Raw genomic sequence first — 17336 nt, forward strand, 5'->3', positions numbered from 1 at the left:
GGGGTCCAAGAAAGGTGAGTGTAAATTGATAAGGATCCAATTCACATGCACATGCACATGCACATGCACATGCAACAAGAGGTGAAGGGCATGACAATGGATGCAAAAAGAATGAGGTTTGCCAAGACGTAACGTTATGAATGCGGAGAAGAGGAGAGAGAAAGCATAAGGGATTTTCGGGGCATCCTGCCTACTTTTATCATGGTTTTTACCATAATAACACTCTTGACATAAGTATTGAAGCAACCGGCTTGAAAAAACAATGAAGTCGCCACCAATTGATTTTTAGGATGCAATTGGACATCCGTTCTGGTCTACGAGAAAAATGGGCAAGGGGGTCTATTGAGCATGGGGAAGGTGTTAGGCACCCCACAACTCCCGAAAACGGTTACCTTTAAATTTTTCCTATTTGACTCTAAATTGTTTTTGAAAATCCCATTTTGATGGGTCTTACTGGAATGTAAATGAAAAATCCACTTAGAGTGGTTTGGAGAACAAGGTGCACGGGATCATTGGGGCCATGCCCGGCTTGGCCAAAGATTGGAGAAAACACCACTTGGAGTGGGTTTGGATATTTGAAAAAAGGGATTGCACGGGATCATTGGGGCCATTCCCGGCTTGGCCAAAGATTGGATAGAATACCACTTGGAGTGGATTTGGATATTTGGGAAGAAGATTTTTTGAGGACTTGGTTGATGTACCAAAAGGGCCCACAATCAAGAAATATTTAATTTAAGTCTTACTCACAATTATGTTCTTCATGAGAAAAGAAAGAATCCATTTATGGCTCATTGAATGGGTCAAATATCTTTAAACCCACCGTTGAGTCCGTAAATAAATTCTCCTAATCCCTCAAAACACATTTGCTTTCCGGATCCACGAAATCCAAATGTTTCCAATGAATGCCAATGGAACCCCAATATCTTGAAGGCTCTTTGGTATTTAATCAAAACATAAGGATTCCATAATTTAATCTTGATGTGTTTTATTAATGTGAGACGGCTTGGATTAATACAATGACTAACGCGTTGCATTTATTTTCATGACATTCAAATAACCCTAGCATATGTCTAAGCATCATGACATGATGTGAAAAATCAAAATCCTAAGCATGCATTCTAATGCAATCATTATTCACAAAATCATCTCCTAATGTCTATATGCTTCTAGCACCCTAAACATTTATGTATGCGTTTCCACTATTTTCCACTATACTATTACAAAGATTTACATTCTACAAGGATACGTGACAAAAACGAAATTTATACAAATGTACAAAAACCCAATATTGCCCTTGAGACCCATTGCTCCAATCCGGCCCAAATCCTCTAGGTATGCCTCTCGGTCCAAGCGGTCCCAAGCCCGATCCAAGCCCAACAAACACAAACATAAGAATGGAGGGTTAAATGGTGCTCAAATATCATAAAAACTCAAATCAAATTAATCCCATATATATATTATAGACATGCATACACAAACACATATATACAAACATACATGAAATATATATGTACACACCCTGTATATATACACACACACACCACATATATATATATACACCACACATATATATATATACGCACATACAGATATATATATATATATACACAATATATTGCACCCATATATACACACACTATGTATATATAAATCAAGACTCAAATAGCAAGCCAACAAAGCTCATGCTAAGGACCCCATCACCTGATATTAGAATAACAAACAATTCAACCAAGAACATCACAAAACCAGCAACCGAAACCCAGAACATCACATCCATAAACCAAAATCTGGAAGAAATCCCAGAACATGAACCATAAGATTCAAAGATACAAAACCGGAAATCAAACTAGAAACAATATCGAAAAATAACACAGAAATTGTCGATCATTACCTCTCCTTTTCTTATCTCACGAATCTGTCAATGCTCTGATTCCGATCCCGCCCGATTTCTTGTGCAAACCTTCTTTCTCTCTATTTTTCTCTTCCTCTGCCGCAGCCCCAAACCTCTCCTTTTTCTTTTTTCTCTTCTGCGACCCCCCTTTTCTTCTTGTGCGGCGCCTCCCTCTTCTTCACTCTTTATTTTTTTTTTCTTCCTTTTTTCCTTCTCTTTTTCTCCCCACTCTCTTTTGTCTCTCACGCCACCTTATACTTTTTGCTTCTTTATTTGTTTTGTTTTGTTTTTTTTTTGTCCTTTTCTTCTCCCTTTTCTTGTTGTGCGGCTCCTCTCTCCTTCTCCCTTTCTTCATTCTTTTTTTTTTATATTTTTCTCTTCTCCTCTTCTTCCCCTTTTGTTTTTTTTTTTTTTTCTTCTTTTTTTTCTTCTCTTTTCTCTCCATTCTCTTTTGTCTCCCACGCCACCTTATACCCTTTTTTATTCTTTCACTCCACTCTCTTTTGTCTCTCACACCCCCTTATACTTTTTGTGTGTTTTTTTTGTTTTTGTTTTGTTTTGTTTTTTTTGGTTTTTATATTTTTTTATTTTACATTTTTATATTTTTTGTTCGGACGAAAATCGGTTACTACAGCTGCCCCCCTTTGTATGTCTTTTATGAAGTAAAAAACAGACAAAGGTATAGTTAATCGAATTTCGTACGGAAAGGATAAAGAAAGATGCTCGGGATCACTGTAGCCATTCCCGGCTTGGCTGAAAAAGTGCTTGGGATCACCGTAGGTATTCCCAGCTTGGCTGATGCTTGAATGAAATCCCACTTGGAGTGGTTTTTGTAAATTGAAAAAGACAATGTGCACGGGATCATAGGGCCATCCCCGGCTTGGCCAATGTTTGAATGAAGTCCCACTTGGAGTGGTTTTTGTAAATTGAAAAAGACAATGTGCACGGGATCATAGGGCCATCCCCGGCTTGGCCAATGTTTGAATGAAATCCCACTTGGAGTGGTTTTTGTAAATTGAAAAAGACAATGTGCACGGGATCATAGGGCCATCCCCGGCTTGGCCAATGTTTGAATGAAATCCCACTTGGAGTGGTTTTTGTAAATTGAAAAAGACAATGTGCACGGGATCATAGGGCCATCCCCGGCTTGGCCAATGTTTGAATGAAGTCCCACTTGGAGTGGTTTTTGTAAATTGAAAAAGACAATGTGCACGGGATCATAGGGGCCATTCCCGGCTTGGCCAATGCTTGAATGAAATCCCACTTGGAGTGGGTGTTGTAAATTGAAAAAACAGTGTGCTCGGGATCATTGGGGCCATTCCCGGCTTGGCCAATGCTTGAATGAAATCCCACTTGGAGCGGGTGTTGTAAATTGAAAAAACAGTGTGCTCGGGATCATTGGGGCCATTCCCGGCTTGGCCAATGCTTGAATGAAATCCCACTTGGAGTGGGTGTTGTAAATTGAAAAAACAGTGTGCTCGGGATCATTGGGGCCATTCCCGGCTTGGCCAATGCTTGAATGAAATCCCACTTGGAGTGGGTGTTGTAAATTGAAAAAACAGTGTGCTCGGGATCATTGGGGCCATTCCCGGCTTGGCCAATGCTTGAATGAAATCCCACTTGGAGTGGGTTTTGTAAATTGAAAAAACAGTGTGCTCGGGATCATTGTAGCCATTCCCGGCTTGGCTGAAAAAGGATCTTCTATTTTTGTTTTTTTTTTTTTTTTTTTTTTTTTTTGTTTTTTGTTTTTTTTTTTTTGAGAAAAGGTATTTGGGAGTTTTTTGTAATCTCACCTTGACAGAAAGATGTTTCGAGCAGATGATATGCTTTGATTTGAGGAGAATGACTACGTCCAAGCTGTACCTTCTGCATAAACCTGCCATAATACAAAGAGGACAAACCATATGCAAAAATGATGCATGTAATGACCTATTTTGCTCAAATATGAATGTCTCATTAATGAGTGAATGCATGCTCTCTCAAAGCTTTGCCACCCTCAAGCACGTGTACAGTTGCGAATTGATAGAACAAATCTGCTTCTTTGTAGGGTTTGACCTTCCGATTCTGGATTTTCGATGCATCTTCTCTATACTGATTAGCAAAAGCCTTCGCTCATTCCCAAACCCAACTCTTCAGCTATCTTTCTTCCTTTTCTTTGCTTATTTGCACGTGTGCCCACTTTTGAGTTCAATGCTGTCATTTCATCTGGGTTTATTTTTTCATTTGGTTGTGCGTGTCATATGATTATGATCTTCTCTTTCCTGCTAATGCTTACTTCGGCTTCAAGTCTTTTATTCAAATCCTCTCCAGCTTAGGATGCCAAAATCTAATCAAATTCCTGTCAAAAGTAATGTCCTAATGCATTCTTCATATTTTCTGTCAAAACTTTGTCAGTGATAAATTCAATAGTATAGCCATGCATGTCAATTACTGAATGCAAATGATAAACCTTTTGGAATATGGATTGAGAATGGAATTGGGTATGGAAAAAGATGTCACAAGTGACCAGGCTACAGAAATGAGTTTCTTCACCATTTTTATTGAAAAGGATGGGTGCCAATTGACAAAGATATGTACAAGGATGTAGTGAAATCAAAAGAAGATAGGACAAACCATGTAAATGCCAAGATGAAATATGTAATAATTCAAAGATTCCACCAAAACTGCCCCAGTTTTGGTGTGCACCCAATTAACAATGATCAAATCTGACTCGTCTGAGATTGTCTCTGAGTCCTCCATTTCTGCCAACAAACTTCTCAAACCAATGATAGCATAAAGAGCATCCCAAAAACTGCCCCAGTTTTGGGTGCGTGCTCAAATAACTGTCATCTGATCAGGCAACTACGAAGCCGATTTTGTACTCCGCACCAATGTCAATGCAAGACAAGTTAACAACCAACAGACTCATGTCTCAACCTCCTTTCTTCAAACAAACTTCAACCGAAATTTGCAGCCATAATTAAAGTACCCGTAAGGGTTTTCACTTCAATAAAATTTCTTATTGTCCCTAATTTTTGCCTAGAGCGCCCTTTCAGGTTTTCACTCTAGCGGGATTTTTTTTGCCTAGAGCGCCCTTTTCGGGTTTTCACTCTAGCGGTTTTTTTTTTTTTTTTTTTTTGTCCCTAATTTTTGCCTAGAGCGCCTTTTCGGGTTTTCACTCTAGCGGGATTTTTTTTTACGCATAATACCGCCTGAGAACATCGGCATTTACTGGGTGAGGTAGATCATCTCCGTCCATCTTTGTCAAAATTAACGCTCCACCGGAGAATGCTTTCTTCACCACATATGGTCCCTCGTAGGTAGGAGTCCATTTTCCACGGTGATCTCTTTGAGGTGGCTGAATCATCTTTAGTACTAAATCCCCTCCTCTGAAACAACGAGGACGCACTCTCTTGTGATGTGCTCTTATCATTCGTCTTTGATAAAGTTGTCCTCTACAAAGTGCTCCTAATCTTCTTCCCTCAATAAAATTTAGATGTTCGTACCGGGCTCGGACCCACTCCGTCTCCTCCAAGTTGGCCTCCATCACTACTCTTAGCGAAGGGATTTCTACTTCAATGGGAAGGACCGCCTCTGTCCCATATACTAAAGCAAAAGGACTTTCACCAGTGGATGTACGCACCGAAGTTCGGTACCCATATAAAGCGAAAGGAAGCTTTTCATGCCAATCTTTGTAATTCTCTGTCATCTTCTGGATGATTTTCTTGATATTTTTGTTAGCTGCCTCAACAGCCCCGTTCATCTTGGGACGATAAGGAGATGAATTATGATGCTTGATCTTCAACTGCTTGCATAAATCATTCACTATCTTGCTGTTGAAATTCGTGCCATTATCAGTAATAATCCTTTCGGGAACCCCATAGCGACATACAATATCTTTTTTCAAGAATCGAGCGATAACGTTACTTGTCACTTTAGCATAAGAATTTGCTTCCACCCACTTTGTAAAATAATCAATTGCAACCAGGATGAAACGATGTCCGTTGGAAGCTTTGGGCTCGATAGGGCCAATAACATCGATACCCCACATTGAAAAGGGCCAAGGTGCTGCTAATACCCGCAGAGGGTTCACTGGGACATGAGTTCTATCAGCATAAATCTGGCACTTATGGCATCTGATCGCATATCTAATACAATCTCTTTCCATGGTAAGCCAATAGTAACCGGCTCGCAATATCTTCCTTGCCATTGAATATCCACTCGAATGAGTACCACATATTCCTTCATGAATCTCTTCCATAATCTGCTTGGCTTCATCAGTATCCATGCATCGAAGAAGAACAAATCCTGAGCTTCTCTTATACAATACATTTTTATCCAAGAAAAAAGAGCTTGATAGCCTTCGGATGGTGCGTTTGTCATTATCTGAGGCCTCTGGAGGGTATTCTCCTTTCTCCAAATACTGCTTCACATCATAATACCAGGGTTTACCATCAGGTTCTGCTACTACATTCAAACAATGCGCCTGAATTTCACGTTTCTCAATCTTGATAACCTCCACTTCTCCACGAGGGTCCAAATCAAACATGGCTGCCAGAGTGGCCAAAGCATCTGCCATCTGGTTTTCTTCTCTTGGAATATGATCAAATTCCACACAGTCGAAAAACTTTATCAACTCCTTGATATGCTGATAATACGGGACTAATTTGACATCCCTAGTTTCCCATTCGTCACACAATTGCCTGATCACCAATTGAGAGTCACCATAAACCTGAAGCTTTTTAATCCCGACATCATTAGCAGCTTGAATTCCCATGGCACAAGCCTCATACTCGGACACATTGTTGGTACATTCGAAATAAAGCTTAGCAGTAAACGGGGTAACTTTGCCTTCTGGAGAAATAAGCACAGCCCCAATCCCATTTCCGACAACATTAGAAGCACCATCAAACAACATTACCCATCTGTCTATATCTTTCCGACTCTCCATCTCTAAGGACAAGATTTCCCCATCTGGGAACCCTGGATTCATAGGCTGAGAGTCATCAATCGCCTGCTCTGCTAAGTAATCTGCTATTGCACTTCCCTTCACTGCCTTCTGGGCGACATACAAAATATCATATTCTGACAACAACATCTGCCATTTTGCAATCCTCCCTGAAAGAGATGGTTTTTCAAAAATATACTTGATCGGATCCATCCTCGAGATCAACCAAGTAGTGTGATACAACATATATTGCCTGAGCCTATGCGCAGCCCATGCCAATGAACAACAAGTCTTCTCTAACATGGAGTAGTTTGTCTCGCAACTGGTGAATTTCTTGCTCAAGTAGTAGATCGCATGCTCTATCCTCCCCGATGAATCATGTTGCCCTAACATACATCCCATCGAATTGTCTGATACAGTTAAGTAGAGAATAAGCGGGCTCCCAGCAACCGGAGGCATCAAGACCGGTGGATTTTGTAAATACTGCTTGATTCTCTCAAAGGCACTTCGACATTCATCATTCCATTCTGATAGGTTATTCTTCCGAAGTAACTTAAAAATTGGCTCACACGTAGTTGTCAATTGTGAAATGAACCTTGCAATATAATTGAGTCTGCCCAAGAAACCTCTGACTTCTTTCTCGGTGCGAGGGGCCGGCATCTCTATAATCGCCTTCACTTTATCCGGGTCTACTTCAATACCTCTCCTACTGACAACTACGTGTGAGCCAATTTTTAAGTTACTTCGGAAGAATAACCTATCAGAATGGAATGATGAATGTCGAAGTGCCTTTGAGAGAATCAAGCAGTATTTACAAAATCCACCGGTCTTGATGCCTCCGGTCGCTGGGAGCCCGCTTATTCTCTACTTAACTGTATCAGACAATTCGATGGGATGTATGTTAGGGCAACATGATTCATCGGGGAGGATAGAGCATGCGATCTACTACTTGAGCAAGAAATTCACCAGTTGCGAGACAAACTACTCCATGTTAGAGAAGACTTGTTGTTCATTGGCATGGGCTGCGCATAGGCTCAGGCAATATATGTTGTATCACACTACTTGGTTGATCTCGAGGATGGATCCGATCAAGTATATTTTTGAAAAACCATCTCTTTCAGGGAGGATTGCAAAATGGCAGATGTTGTTGTCAGAATATGATATTTTGTATGTCGCCCAGAAGGCAGTGAAGGGAAGTGCAATAGCAGATTACTTAGCAGAGCAGGCGATTGATGACTCTCAGCCTATGAATCCAGGGTTCCCAGATGGGGAAATCTTGTCCTTAGAGATGGAGAGTCGGAAAGATATAGACAGATGGGTAATGTTGTTTGATGGTGCTTCTAATGTTGTCGGAAATGGGATTGGGGCTGTGCTTATTTCTCCAGAAGGCAAAGTTACCCCGTTTACTGCTAAGCTTTATTTCGAATGTACCAACAATGTGTCCGAGTATGAGGCTTGTGCCATGGGAATTCAAGCTGCTAATGATGTCGGGATTAAAAAGCTTCAGGTTTATGGTGACTCTCAATTGGTGATCAGGCAATTGTGTGACGAATGGGAAACTAGGGATGTCAAATTAGTCCCGTATTATCAGCATATCAAGGAGTTGATGAAGTTTTTCGACTGTGTGGAATTTGATCATATTCCAAGAGAAGAAAACCAGATGGCAGATGCTTTGGCCACTCTGGCAGCCATGTTTGATTTGGATAATTACTGGAATAACATTCCACGCCATTGTAATTGGCGCGTGACTAATTCATGTTTTTTACAATCACACCAACAACAATGACATTATTAAATTTTGTCCAATCACGACATTGGTAGTGGTGGTGTGATTAGTGTAAACATAACAATCACGTCACTAAAGTCAAAACTATCAGAAAACTACATAAAGGGTTAAAGAATAGGAAGATCCGAAATCGAATTATGATAAAGAAACAAAAATCAAAGATGTTGGCTTACATTAATTTGATATGAATCACGACGATTTACTTCAAGTTACAGCTCCAAATGCTTCAACATATACAAACAAGCTGCCAAATGCATGTATTTAGTATAACCTTTGTATTTAGAATGTAAAAATTACCCGCTCCTCCCCTAACCTTTCCGACGGCGTCAGCGCTAAGGGGACATTTGTAAAAAAAATTAAAGGGAACGATTTGGAGGGAATATTTCATTAAATTTTTGTCAAAATTATTTCCTCTCCAAAATGAAGTCATTTGGAGGGAATGAGTGACTAATTAAATTATTTATAAGTTAAAAACATATTTTACCCTTCTACATAATATTTTAACATAAAAATAATGATAGATTAGTAAATTAAATTACTTTTCATTTTTTTTTTATTTTTTTATCTATCCAAACATGGAAGAGGGAAAATTATTATTCATTCCATTCTCTTCTCTTCCATTCCCTCCCTCAAATCCCTCAATCCAAACACACTTTAAGTGTACAAGTCATCGAAGGAAGGAAAGCCATTTCAGAAATTTCCGTCCACCTTTTGTTTATAATTCTTTGGTATTCATTAAAATCAATAAAGTCTTGAAGCCTTAACTCTGGTGTTCGTTTGTCAAATCAACATATTTAAGTAGATTTGTTCTTGATATTTGTAGGTCGAATCAACATGTTCATATAACCGTTCATTTCATCACGCTACCCTGCATTAAAAATGGACGGGTGAGATTTGATAATCAATCACAAACTACAAGACCCCCAATTTATCTACAGTAGTGGTAGTAGTTCGTCCTCCTCAAGAACAAAAACACCTTTTTTTTATGACCTCCCATCCATCATGGCTTTCAAATAATCACTTCCCATTAAAATCTCTCTCTCTCTCCTTCTTTCCGTCCAATCTCAGACAACAACATCAACAGTACACACGCACATTCCTCAGAAGATTCAGAAGGAAACCCTTCTCATATTTCTCTGACTGGGATTTTCTGACTCAAACATCAAAGCCTAAAGTCGCTTAGAGAGAGAGTGAGGAAAGAAAGAGATCAATGGAGGCTGGACCAAGTAGGGCTGCTGTGATGGGCTATGGAGAAAACAACAATAGCAACAACATATCTGCTATGATGATGAGCCACAGCAATTGTAGTAGCCAAAGATCAATCTCTGCTTTCACGCCCAAAGAATTCAACCCGACTACTAACACTACTACAGGTTCATCAGATAAGGCTAAAATATTGTCTCATCCTCACTTCCCTCTTCTCTTGGCCGCCTATGTCAACTGCCAGAAGGTCTACACATATATACATGCATAAATATTGATATATATATATATATGTATATATATTTGTTTAATTTTTCTGAATTTATTTCATGTAAGACTAACTGCTGTACGAGATAAATGGTTAGGTTGGGGCACCGGTTGAAGTGGTGGCGAGGTTAGAGGAAGTATGTGCTTCTGCGACGGCTTTTGGTGGGAGTAGTGAACATTATCGGCCATTAGTAGTTGGTGAGGATCCAGCACTTGACCAGTTCATGGAGGCATATTGTGAGATGCTAACTAAGTATGAGGAAGAACTCACCAAATCCTTCAAAGAAGCCATGCTTTTCTTGTCTAAGATGGAGTCCCAGTTCAAAGCCCTAACCCTAGATTCCTCTTCTATTTCTGGTGATCATCACTCACTTCAACATTTTTTTTATACTGTATTACAAAGCATGCATATGGGTTTTTTTTTTTTTTTCCTTTTCATGTAAAGGAATATAAGGAAATAAAGTACTTGAAGACTTGAAGTGACCTAATGTGAGGTATTTCTAGCACTAGCAGGTGTAATTTCTAGATCTTTACTTGTCTTCTCTGTTTGAACTGTTCTACCTAGGGTTGTAATTTCTAGATCCTTCCCACTACATGATGCAGAATGAATGGAATAGAATTCTTTCAATGCTGTAGTCTATGTAGCAGTTATTTTTTTGAGGGGAAATGTTATGTCTTGTTTGGGGATACTGAATGGAATTATAGTGACAAAAGTAATTAAAGGAGTGAAATTATAAAGATTTCTCATTAGATTTGGTGTATGGTTTGATCATGGCTATTAAATAAAACCATACTTCTTGATTGTCAAATGTGAAAAGTTAGATTTGGGTGGTTTATCAAATAAATGTATGTAAGAAAAATAATGTATGCCTTGTACGACAATGCGTGGCTAGCAACTTTTTCTTTATGACGAGGAACCACTGTAGACCCTGAATACTTGGATCATCCCAATCTCCCTAAATACTTGATAAGTCGCAACGTGTTGATGAGAAAAATTGAAATTTGGTTCCTCAGTTGGAAGGATTCATCGCCATCCACCTTGGTCACTCCTGCATGCATTCTTCTTTGAATGCTGTCTGCATTGCAAGTAATTGATAAAATTTCCTGTTGGGATCAGGCTTCAATGGTGACTTAACAAACAGAAATGAATCTGCTGAGGACGCAGTTGATGTGAGTACTGATGATGGCCTAGATCCTGAATCCCAAGACCAGGATATAAAAGGTAAACTTCTGCGCAAGTACAGTGGTTATCTTGGCAGTCTCAGGCAAGAATTCACGAAGAAGAAAAAGAAAGGCAAGCTACCGAAAGAAGCTCGGCAACAGTTGCTTGATTGGTGGACCAGACATTACAAGTGGCCTTATCCATCAGTAATTTATAATCTCTATATCTATCTTTCTCCTCCTTGAACATATATATATATATATGCATTTTGAAATTAAGTTTGAAGCTTGTCTGAGTAAGATCTTGTGTTGGGTAGCTCTGCAGTTTAGTAAGTTTATTGTTCATGCGTATGGATATGCAGGAGTCGCAGAAAATGGCGCTCGCGGAATCGACTGGTCTAGATCAGAAGCAAATCAACAACTGGTTCATCAATCAGAGGAAACGCCATTGGAAGCCATCAGAGGATATGCAGTTTGTTATGACGGATCCTGGTTATACCCACTATTTTGACATGGACAATGTTCTTGGCAATCCTTACCCCATGGACTAGACGCCTAAGCATCTCTGATGGCATTCCCTAGCTAGCTAGACATTATATGCAAATCATTCTAACTATATTTTCAAACTCTCCATCTCTCTCCTAACTATATATTGCATGCTAAATGTTAATCTTATGTATTGTCCACTGGTTTTAAGCATATATGTACTCTCCTAAAGTTGAATGATGCTTTGTTTTGTAGTTGGTGTAGTTCTTAGTCCATGACTTGTGCGCATCGATTCTTAACCTATTTTCGATCTATTGTTATTCCATAACCGATCATAATAGTATTACGTTATCTAATTACATTGAATTTCGTTATTACGTTATCTAATTACATTGACTTTCGTTATTACATTGTCTAATTACATGTTATGAATATTGATTATGGCTGAATTTGTTAGAGATAAATAATGCTGCCGTTTACAATACCTCTTTCATAAATCTTTACAATATTAAATGTATTACTTGTTTATATTAAAAATTACTGTAATGGTGTGCCCACTACTTTTTGGAGATATGAAGAAAGGAAAATATATTTTATATTTAGAGATTGTAATTGTGAATCTATATTTCTAGAGATTCTCTTGACAAAGTCTCTGTTTTTTAAGATCCATGACATATTCTCATGAAGAGCATTATTTTGCAAAATATAATATTTAGGATATCTACTTTAGCTACTTCCATCAGTTTTGAATCTTTTTAAAGATATGTCAAGTACTTTAATTTGGTGTGTTGGTCCATATATGTAAAGCATTTATGCAAATCTCGTGATCATCACCATTTTTTTTTTCTTTTCATAACAATGTGTCATTTCTTAATCATAATTTACCGCCCAACTTATGTAATCAAGACATTATCTTCTGCCAATATTTTTCAAAATTGACATTTATTATAAGTAAAATAAGAATTTTTCTTAAAAAACTATATTTTTATTGGACGTTGAGTATCATTTCTCGAAGTATTAAGTATTAACATAATCTACTTATTATTAATTTCACAATAATATAACCCGATTAATTATGAACAGAATTGATTTGTTAAACTTGTTCAACTAATTGCAAAAATTGATAATATTGACTATCTGAAAATATTAAATGCCATGCATAAATGGATAAAATGGATGACAAGGATGATAGTGAAAGGATGATGACGTGTCATCCACCTTGTTCTACCCAACAAAATCCCTCTGAACAGTACTAGCTCCCTGTCCCATTCTCTGCAACTCTTTTTTTAGGGTTTCATTTCACACCCCCCAAAACCTCACATTTCACACTTAAACTCCGCACATTTGACCCATCTTCGCCTCCATTACTGCAAATCCAAGCTTTCACCATTAATTCCCAATCACTAAGCGGTTCATGGCCAAAACCAAACCAGGGAAAAAAGACCTCGACTCCTACAACATCAAGGGTACCAATAAAGTTGTCCGGCGTAACTCTCTGTCTCTTGTCGTCTTCAGCTTTAAAGTTCCTCTCTTGCTTTTAAAAGAGTCGATTTTACTTTTATTTTGACCATATTTTGTACAATTTGCATAGCTCCTAACTTTAGGGACTTCGTTCTTCTTTTTTGGATGGTTTCTGCAGCGGGTGATTGTGTGTCGATGCGTCCATCGGACTCCAATAAGCCTCCCTACGTGGCTCGTGTGGAGAAGATTGAGGCTGATCACCGCAACAACGTCAAGGTGCGTGTGCGATGGTACTACCGCCCCGAGGAGTCGATTGGAGGGCGCAGGCAGTTTCACGGAGCCAAAGAGCTCTTCCTATCGGACCACTATGATATGCAGAGTGCCCACACCATTGATGGCAAGTGTACTGTGCACTCCTTCAAGAACTACACCAAGCTAGAAAATGTTGGCGCAGAGGATTACTTTTGCAGATTCGAGTACAAAGCAGCCACTGGTGGCTTCACTCCCGACCGTGTAGCAGTGTGAGTTTTGCATTTGAATGGCTTGTGGTTTAATTTCTTGGTTCTGTATTTTTGAGCAATTCTATATTTGGATTTTGAAGGTATTGCAAGTGTGAGATGCCTTACAATCCGGACGACCTGATGGTGCAATGTGAAGGATGCAAGGATTGGTAAATTGTCTGACATCCTCATTTCTCATCATAGGATGGATTTTGGTCCGCATCTATATCCCATTCTTTTGTCATTTGATTATATTTATTCTTGTAGGCAAGGCATTTGAGGTGTTTCTATCATTTACTTTCTGCATTTGATAAGTGTTATGCGCCTTCGTGGGCTCTTTTTTACTCTTACAAATTGTTTAAGGAGCATTTTGTTTTCTGAGTGCTGATTTGAATGGAATTGCTGTACGCCGCTGTAGAGCGATGCTATATTCTGTTAGAGTTGGACTTAAGTGATTAATGAGTACCAAGTGAACACGATTATAGAAAGGTGATAGCCATTCACATATTGTTTACAATTATTAGGCGTATGCCGTAATTTCTATGTTTGAAGTTAGATACTTTCTATGTCTTACATATCCATTTGGAAAAAAGGTATACTTACAAAGTAATACTCTTGCATAAACCAAAGGTTATTAATCTGAAGCTAAAGGCTTTGACAGCAATTATCAATATGCTGAACAAATGTTCTCAATCAAGTTCAGTGCTATTTGTGCCCTTTCAATAAATTGTTTACCAGAAAAGAAGAAAACATACACAGATAGCAACAGTGAACTACGAACATAAATTTTAGTCGACTCTGTGGTAGATTTTGTTGTAGAGGTTGCATAATATTTACCTATGGAACTTTTTTCTTTTATCAGAAACCTTATTACTTTTCGTATATGAATTTCCAAAGTTCAATAAAATGCATTATTGTGGGGATTGGGGTGCTGCATAGAATCAATCCACTGTTAATAGGAACTTGTTTTTCTTTGTGAGGACTTTTTTTTTGACATGCAAAATAGGGGTGCACGTCATTTAGTCATGCATCAATTGAAATGTTATGTTGTTCTTTTCCTTGGTAATGTGTGATACTTGTTGACTCAAAGTCTGCGAAATGGACTCTATACAGAAAAGTTCGAAATACCAGCAGAGAATTTTGTTCATATCATGTGTATGTTGCACCTTGATAACGTCAATATTGTGTACGTTCAGTCCAGAAGTAGACTTCTAAAATATTTGCAGTTGATATGAGCTTTCTAATATTTTGTGGTGCATTTGCTTCTGAGGCATAGCTCTGTTCTAGTCGAGTTATGCAGTTCGCATAATAATAGTTGTCGCGAGTACTATTATTTCAATCATGGTTTTCTGAGCAGCTCACTGATTTTGAAGGTTTCATCCTTCATGCATGGGTAAGACCATTGAAGAAGCAAAAAAATTGGATCGTTTTTGGTGTTCTGACTGTTCATCTGATGATGATACCAAACGAGCCTTAAATTCATTCTCTGTATCACCATCTGTTGAGGCTAAGGTGAGAATGCTTTCGTATTCAGCTTAAATTTTTTTTTGTTCACAAAATAATGGAATGCTGATTGTAAATCACTTTGAAGCATATAACTCTCCAAGGAAATGGGAGCATTATGCATAACGAGCCAGTTTGACTAATTACTGTTAGAGAATGCTAAATAGGATCAAATGTTGTTTACTTTTAGATTCCCTACTTGCCTGTGTCCTATACTTTTGATAGTAGGAATAAACTGAAACTTTCAAGAGCTGATCGAAAATATTTCTTGTGCAAGATGTAACACATATATCATATAATTTCTTCAAGAAATTAAACCTTAAAGATTGTACATTGTACGTCATTTTTTTAATGCTAAATTTATATTGCTATGCAGAGATAGGTTCTTGTTGCATAATTTGGAATTGTCACTAATACTACCATAAAAAAGAAAACCCGTGCATTGTTTGGAATTGAACCTTGTGGCCCCATGAAAAGATAATTTGCTGTCTCAAATATATTTTGAAATGCAAGGATGTTGTTTATTCTCAATATAATTTGTTTTGTTATATCTATTTCTCGAATATAACCTTGCTTCATATCTTTATGCTAGGCGGAGACAAAGCGTCAGAAGAGAGGAGTAAATTAAGGTGACGTCTAATGAGGAGGTACCTATTTTCTTGCAAATTAGCTCCAGTATTGCTGTTGTTGTTGTAGTTGTTGATGTCGTGGAAATATACAGTGTGGAGAAGATATTGTGCTTGCACAAACAAGAGGCTTTTTATAAATTAAACTTTTTCTGTTCTGTGTTGTCTGAATGTGGGGGTCGGCGCTGTCATCAATTACGCCCTTGTGAGTGCAATCTGTGTAAAAAATGTTGTCTTATGTAAGCGGGAACCATGAGAACTCATTAGACTAGGTTTGGTTATCGTTTTTTAGCTTCTTTTTTTTTTCCCTTTTCCCTTTTTCCGCATATTTATTGTCTTGATTGCTCGGTGGGTTTGGAGGTAGATGCAACAAAAAAAGGCAGAAATGTTAGTAAACTGTGTCTTAAACCCAGAGGCATCTCGATTTTACTAAATTGATGGTGTGGTGGTGTTCAAAAAAAGTTGTCTGGTCAGCACTTGGGCCATGTATCAGCAGCTGATTCCAATTGGTCTGACAGGATTCTGTGGATGTGATGCTACTTTTGTCCCATCAATTTCCAGACTTTCTACTTCTGATCCTATCAGTTTTCAAGAGGTCGAACCATCTTCAATATCCATGCCTCTACACCCCCCCCCCCCCCCCTTCATAACAGCTCATGCTCCGCTTTTCTGGACCATAAAATGGCCGAGGGCGGAGCTGGGATGGGCCATGACAGTGTAAAGTAGTAAGTTTCGTCTGATGTATTTAGGCAGTGGCCACATCCAAGCCGCAGGACCAGCAGGAGATCCCTTATTATGGCCTGCTGGGTAAATTGCTTTACTTTGTGTTTGAAATTTAGGTTCTGCCTGCATTACTGGGTTGTCTTGTCTCCTGTCATGAAGTTGCACAATTGAACACAATGGAACGCAATTGAAACTCAAAATGTCAAATAAGATCTCTCACAGTTGCCAGATTCAATCAACAGACAGACCAACTTAAAATATTGATTCAGTGGAGAGTGAGCAATGGCTGCAATACATTGCATTGCACTTTGTGTGATTGCTAGGTAAAAGTGTTCTGGGTGATGGAAACCTTTACACATCGATTGAGTGCCTGTGCCTCAACAACTGATCATTGATTAACAAATCTAAATCTTTATCTAGTCACATGCACGTGTGATGACTTTTCAAATCAATCCAACTTTTTTGGTATTATACAGTAGATTCATTGACCTTTTTCCACATTGTTCCGTACAAGATAAGTACTGCTGTTCTTTGTACGTCTCTCTTCCTCCATTATTCCAACCAACGCAAAACCAAATTCGGAGACTCTTATCCATTCATGAAGACAGATAATTGTTATTGTTTATATCACTAAGATAAGATCAAAACTGACTGTCAAAACAGATGGCTTCAACTTCAAACCATGTTGGACAATTCTCCCAAAAACTGTGAATCAATATTTGTCTGCTTTGGGTCTGAACACTTATGGTTTTATTCTTCTAATAAAACCGTTGTTTATGACACTTAAGTCCAAGAAAGATCT

General features: G+C 38.5%; 2 protein-coding genes across 3 annotated transcripts; both read left to right on the plus strand.

Moving 5' to 3' along the window:
• Positions 1-9698: 9698 nt before the first annotated feature.
• LOC120008045 (homeobox protein SBH1-like) lies at positions 9699-11905 on the plus strand. The gene is made up of 4 exons (XM_038858549.1): positions 9699-10054; positions 10173-10431; positions 11192-11442; positions 11598-11905. Exons 1-4 carry the CDS (start codon positions 9815-9817, stop codon positions 11784-11786), a joined length of 939 nt encoding a protein of 312 aa, XP_038714477.1. The 5' UTR covers positions 9699-9814; the 3' UTR covers positions 11787-11905.
• Positions 11906-12984: 1079 nt separating this feature from the next.
• LOC120007120 (chromatin remodeling protein EBS-like) lies at positions 12985-16098 on the plus strand. 2 transcript variants are annotated; one of them, XR_005470147.1, is made up of 5 exons: positions 12985-13208; positions 13361-13703; positions 13784-13852; positions 15040-15194; positions 15778-16098. XR_005470147.1 is itself a non-coding variant. In XM_038857303.1 (5 exons), exons 1-5 carry the CDS (start codon positions 13136-13138, stop codon positions 15811-15813), a joined length of 660 nt encoding a protein of 219 aa, XP_038713231.1. In that variant the 5' UTR covers positions 12985-13135; the 3' UTR covers positions 15814-16098. The 2 variants fall into 2 exon arrangements, 1 of the variants encoding a protein (XP_038713231.1); XM_038857303.1 differs by having other exon boundaries at positions 15056-15194.
• Positions 16099-17336: the final 1238 nt, after the last annotated feature.

This window comes from Tripterygium wilfordii, chromosome 10 (assembly GCF_013401445.1).
Source record: "Tripterygium wilfordii isolate XIE 37 chromosome 10, ASM1340144v1, whole genome shotgun sequence".
NCBI classification, from domain to species: Eukaryota; Viridiplantae; Streptophyta; class Magnoliopsida; order Celastrales; family Celastraceae; genus Tripterygium; species Tripterygium wilfordii.

Excerpts from the sequence above, each read along its gene's own strand:
- LOC120008045 (XM_038858549.1), top strand. The coding sequence starts at position 9,815 with ATGGAGGCTGGACCAAGTAGGGCTGCTGTGATGGGCTATGGAGAAAAC. Across the intron at positions 10,055-10,172 it reads CCTATGTCAACTGCCAGAAG|GTTGGGGCACCGGTTGAAGT; the intron begins GTCTACACATAT and ends ATAAATGGTTAG. Across the intron at positions 11,443-11,597 it reads ACAAGTGGCCTTATCCATCA|GAGTCGCAGAAAATGGCGCT; the intron begins GTAATTTATAAT and ends ATGGATATGCAG.
- LOC120007120 (XM_038857303.1), top strand. The coding sequence starts at position 13,136 with ATGGCCAAAACCAAACCAGGGAAAAAAGACCTCGACTCCTACAACATC. Across the intron at positions 13,209-13,360 it reads TACCAATAAAGTTGTCCGGC|CGGGTGATTGTGTGTCGATG; the intron begins GTAACTCTCTGT and ends TGGTTTCTGCAG. Across the intron at positions 15,195-15,777 it reads CACCATCTGTTGAGGCTAAG|GCGGAGACAAAGCGTCAGAA; the intron begins GTGAGAATGCTT and ends TCTTTATGCTAG.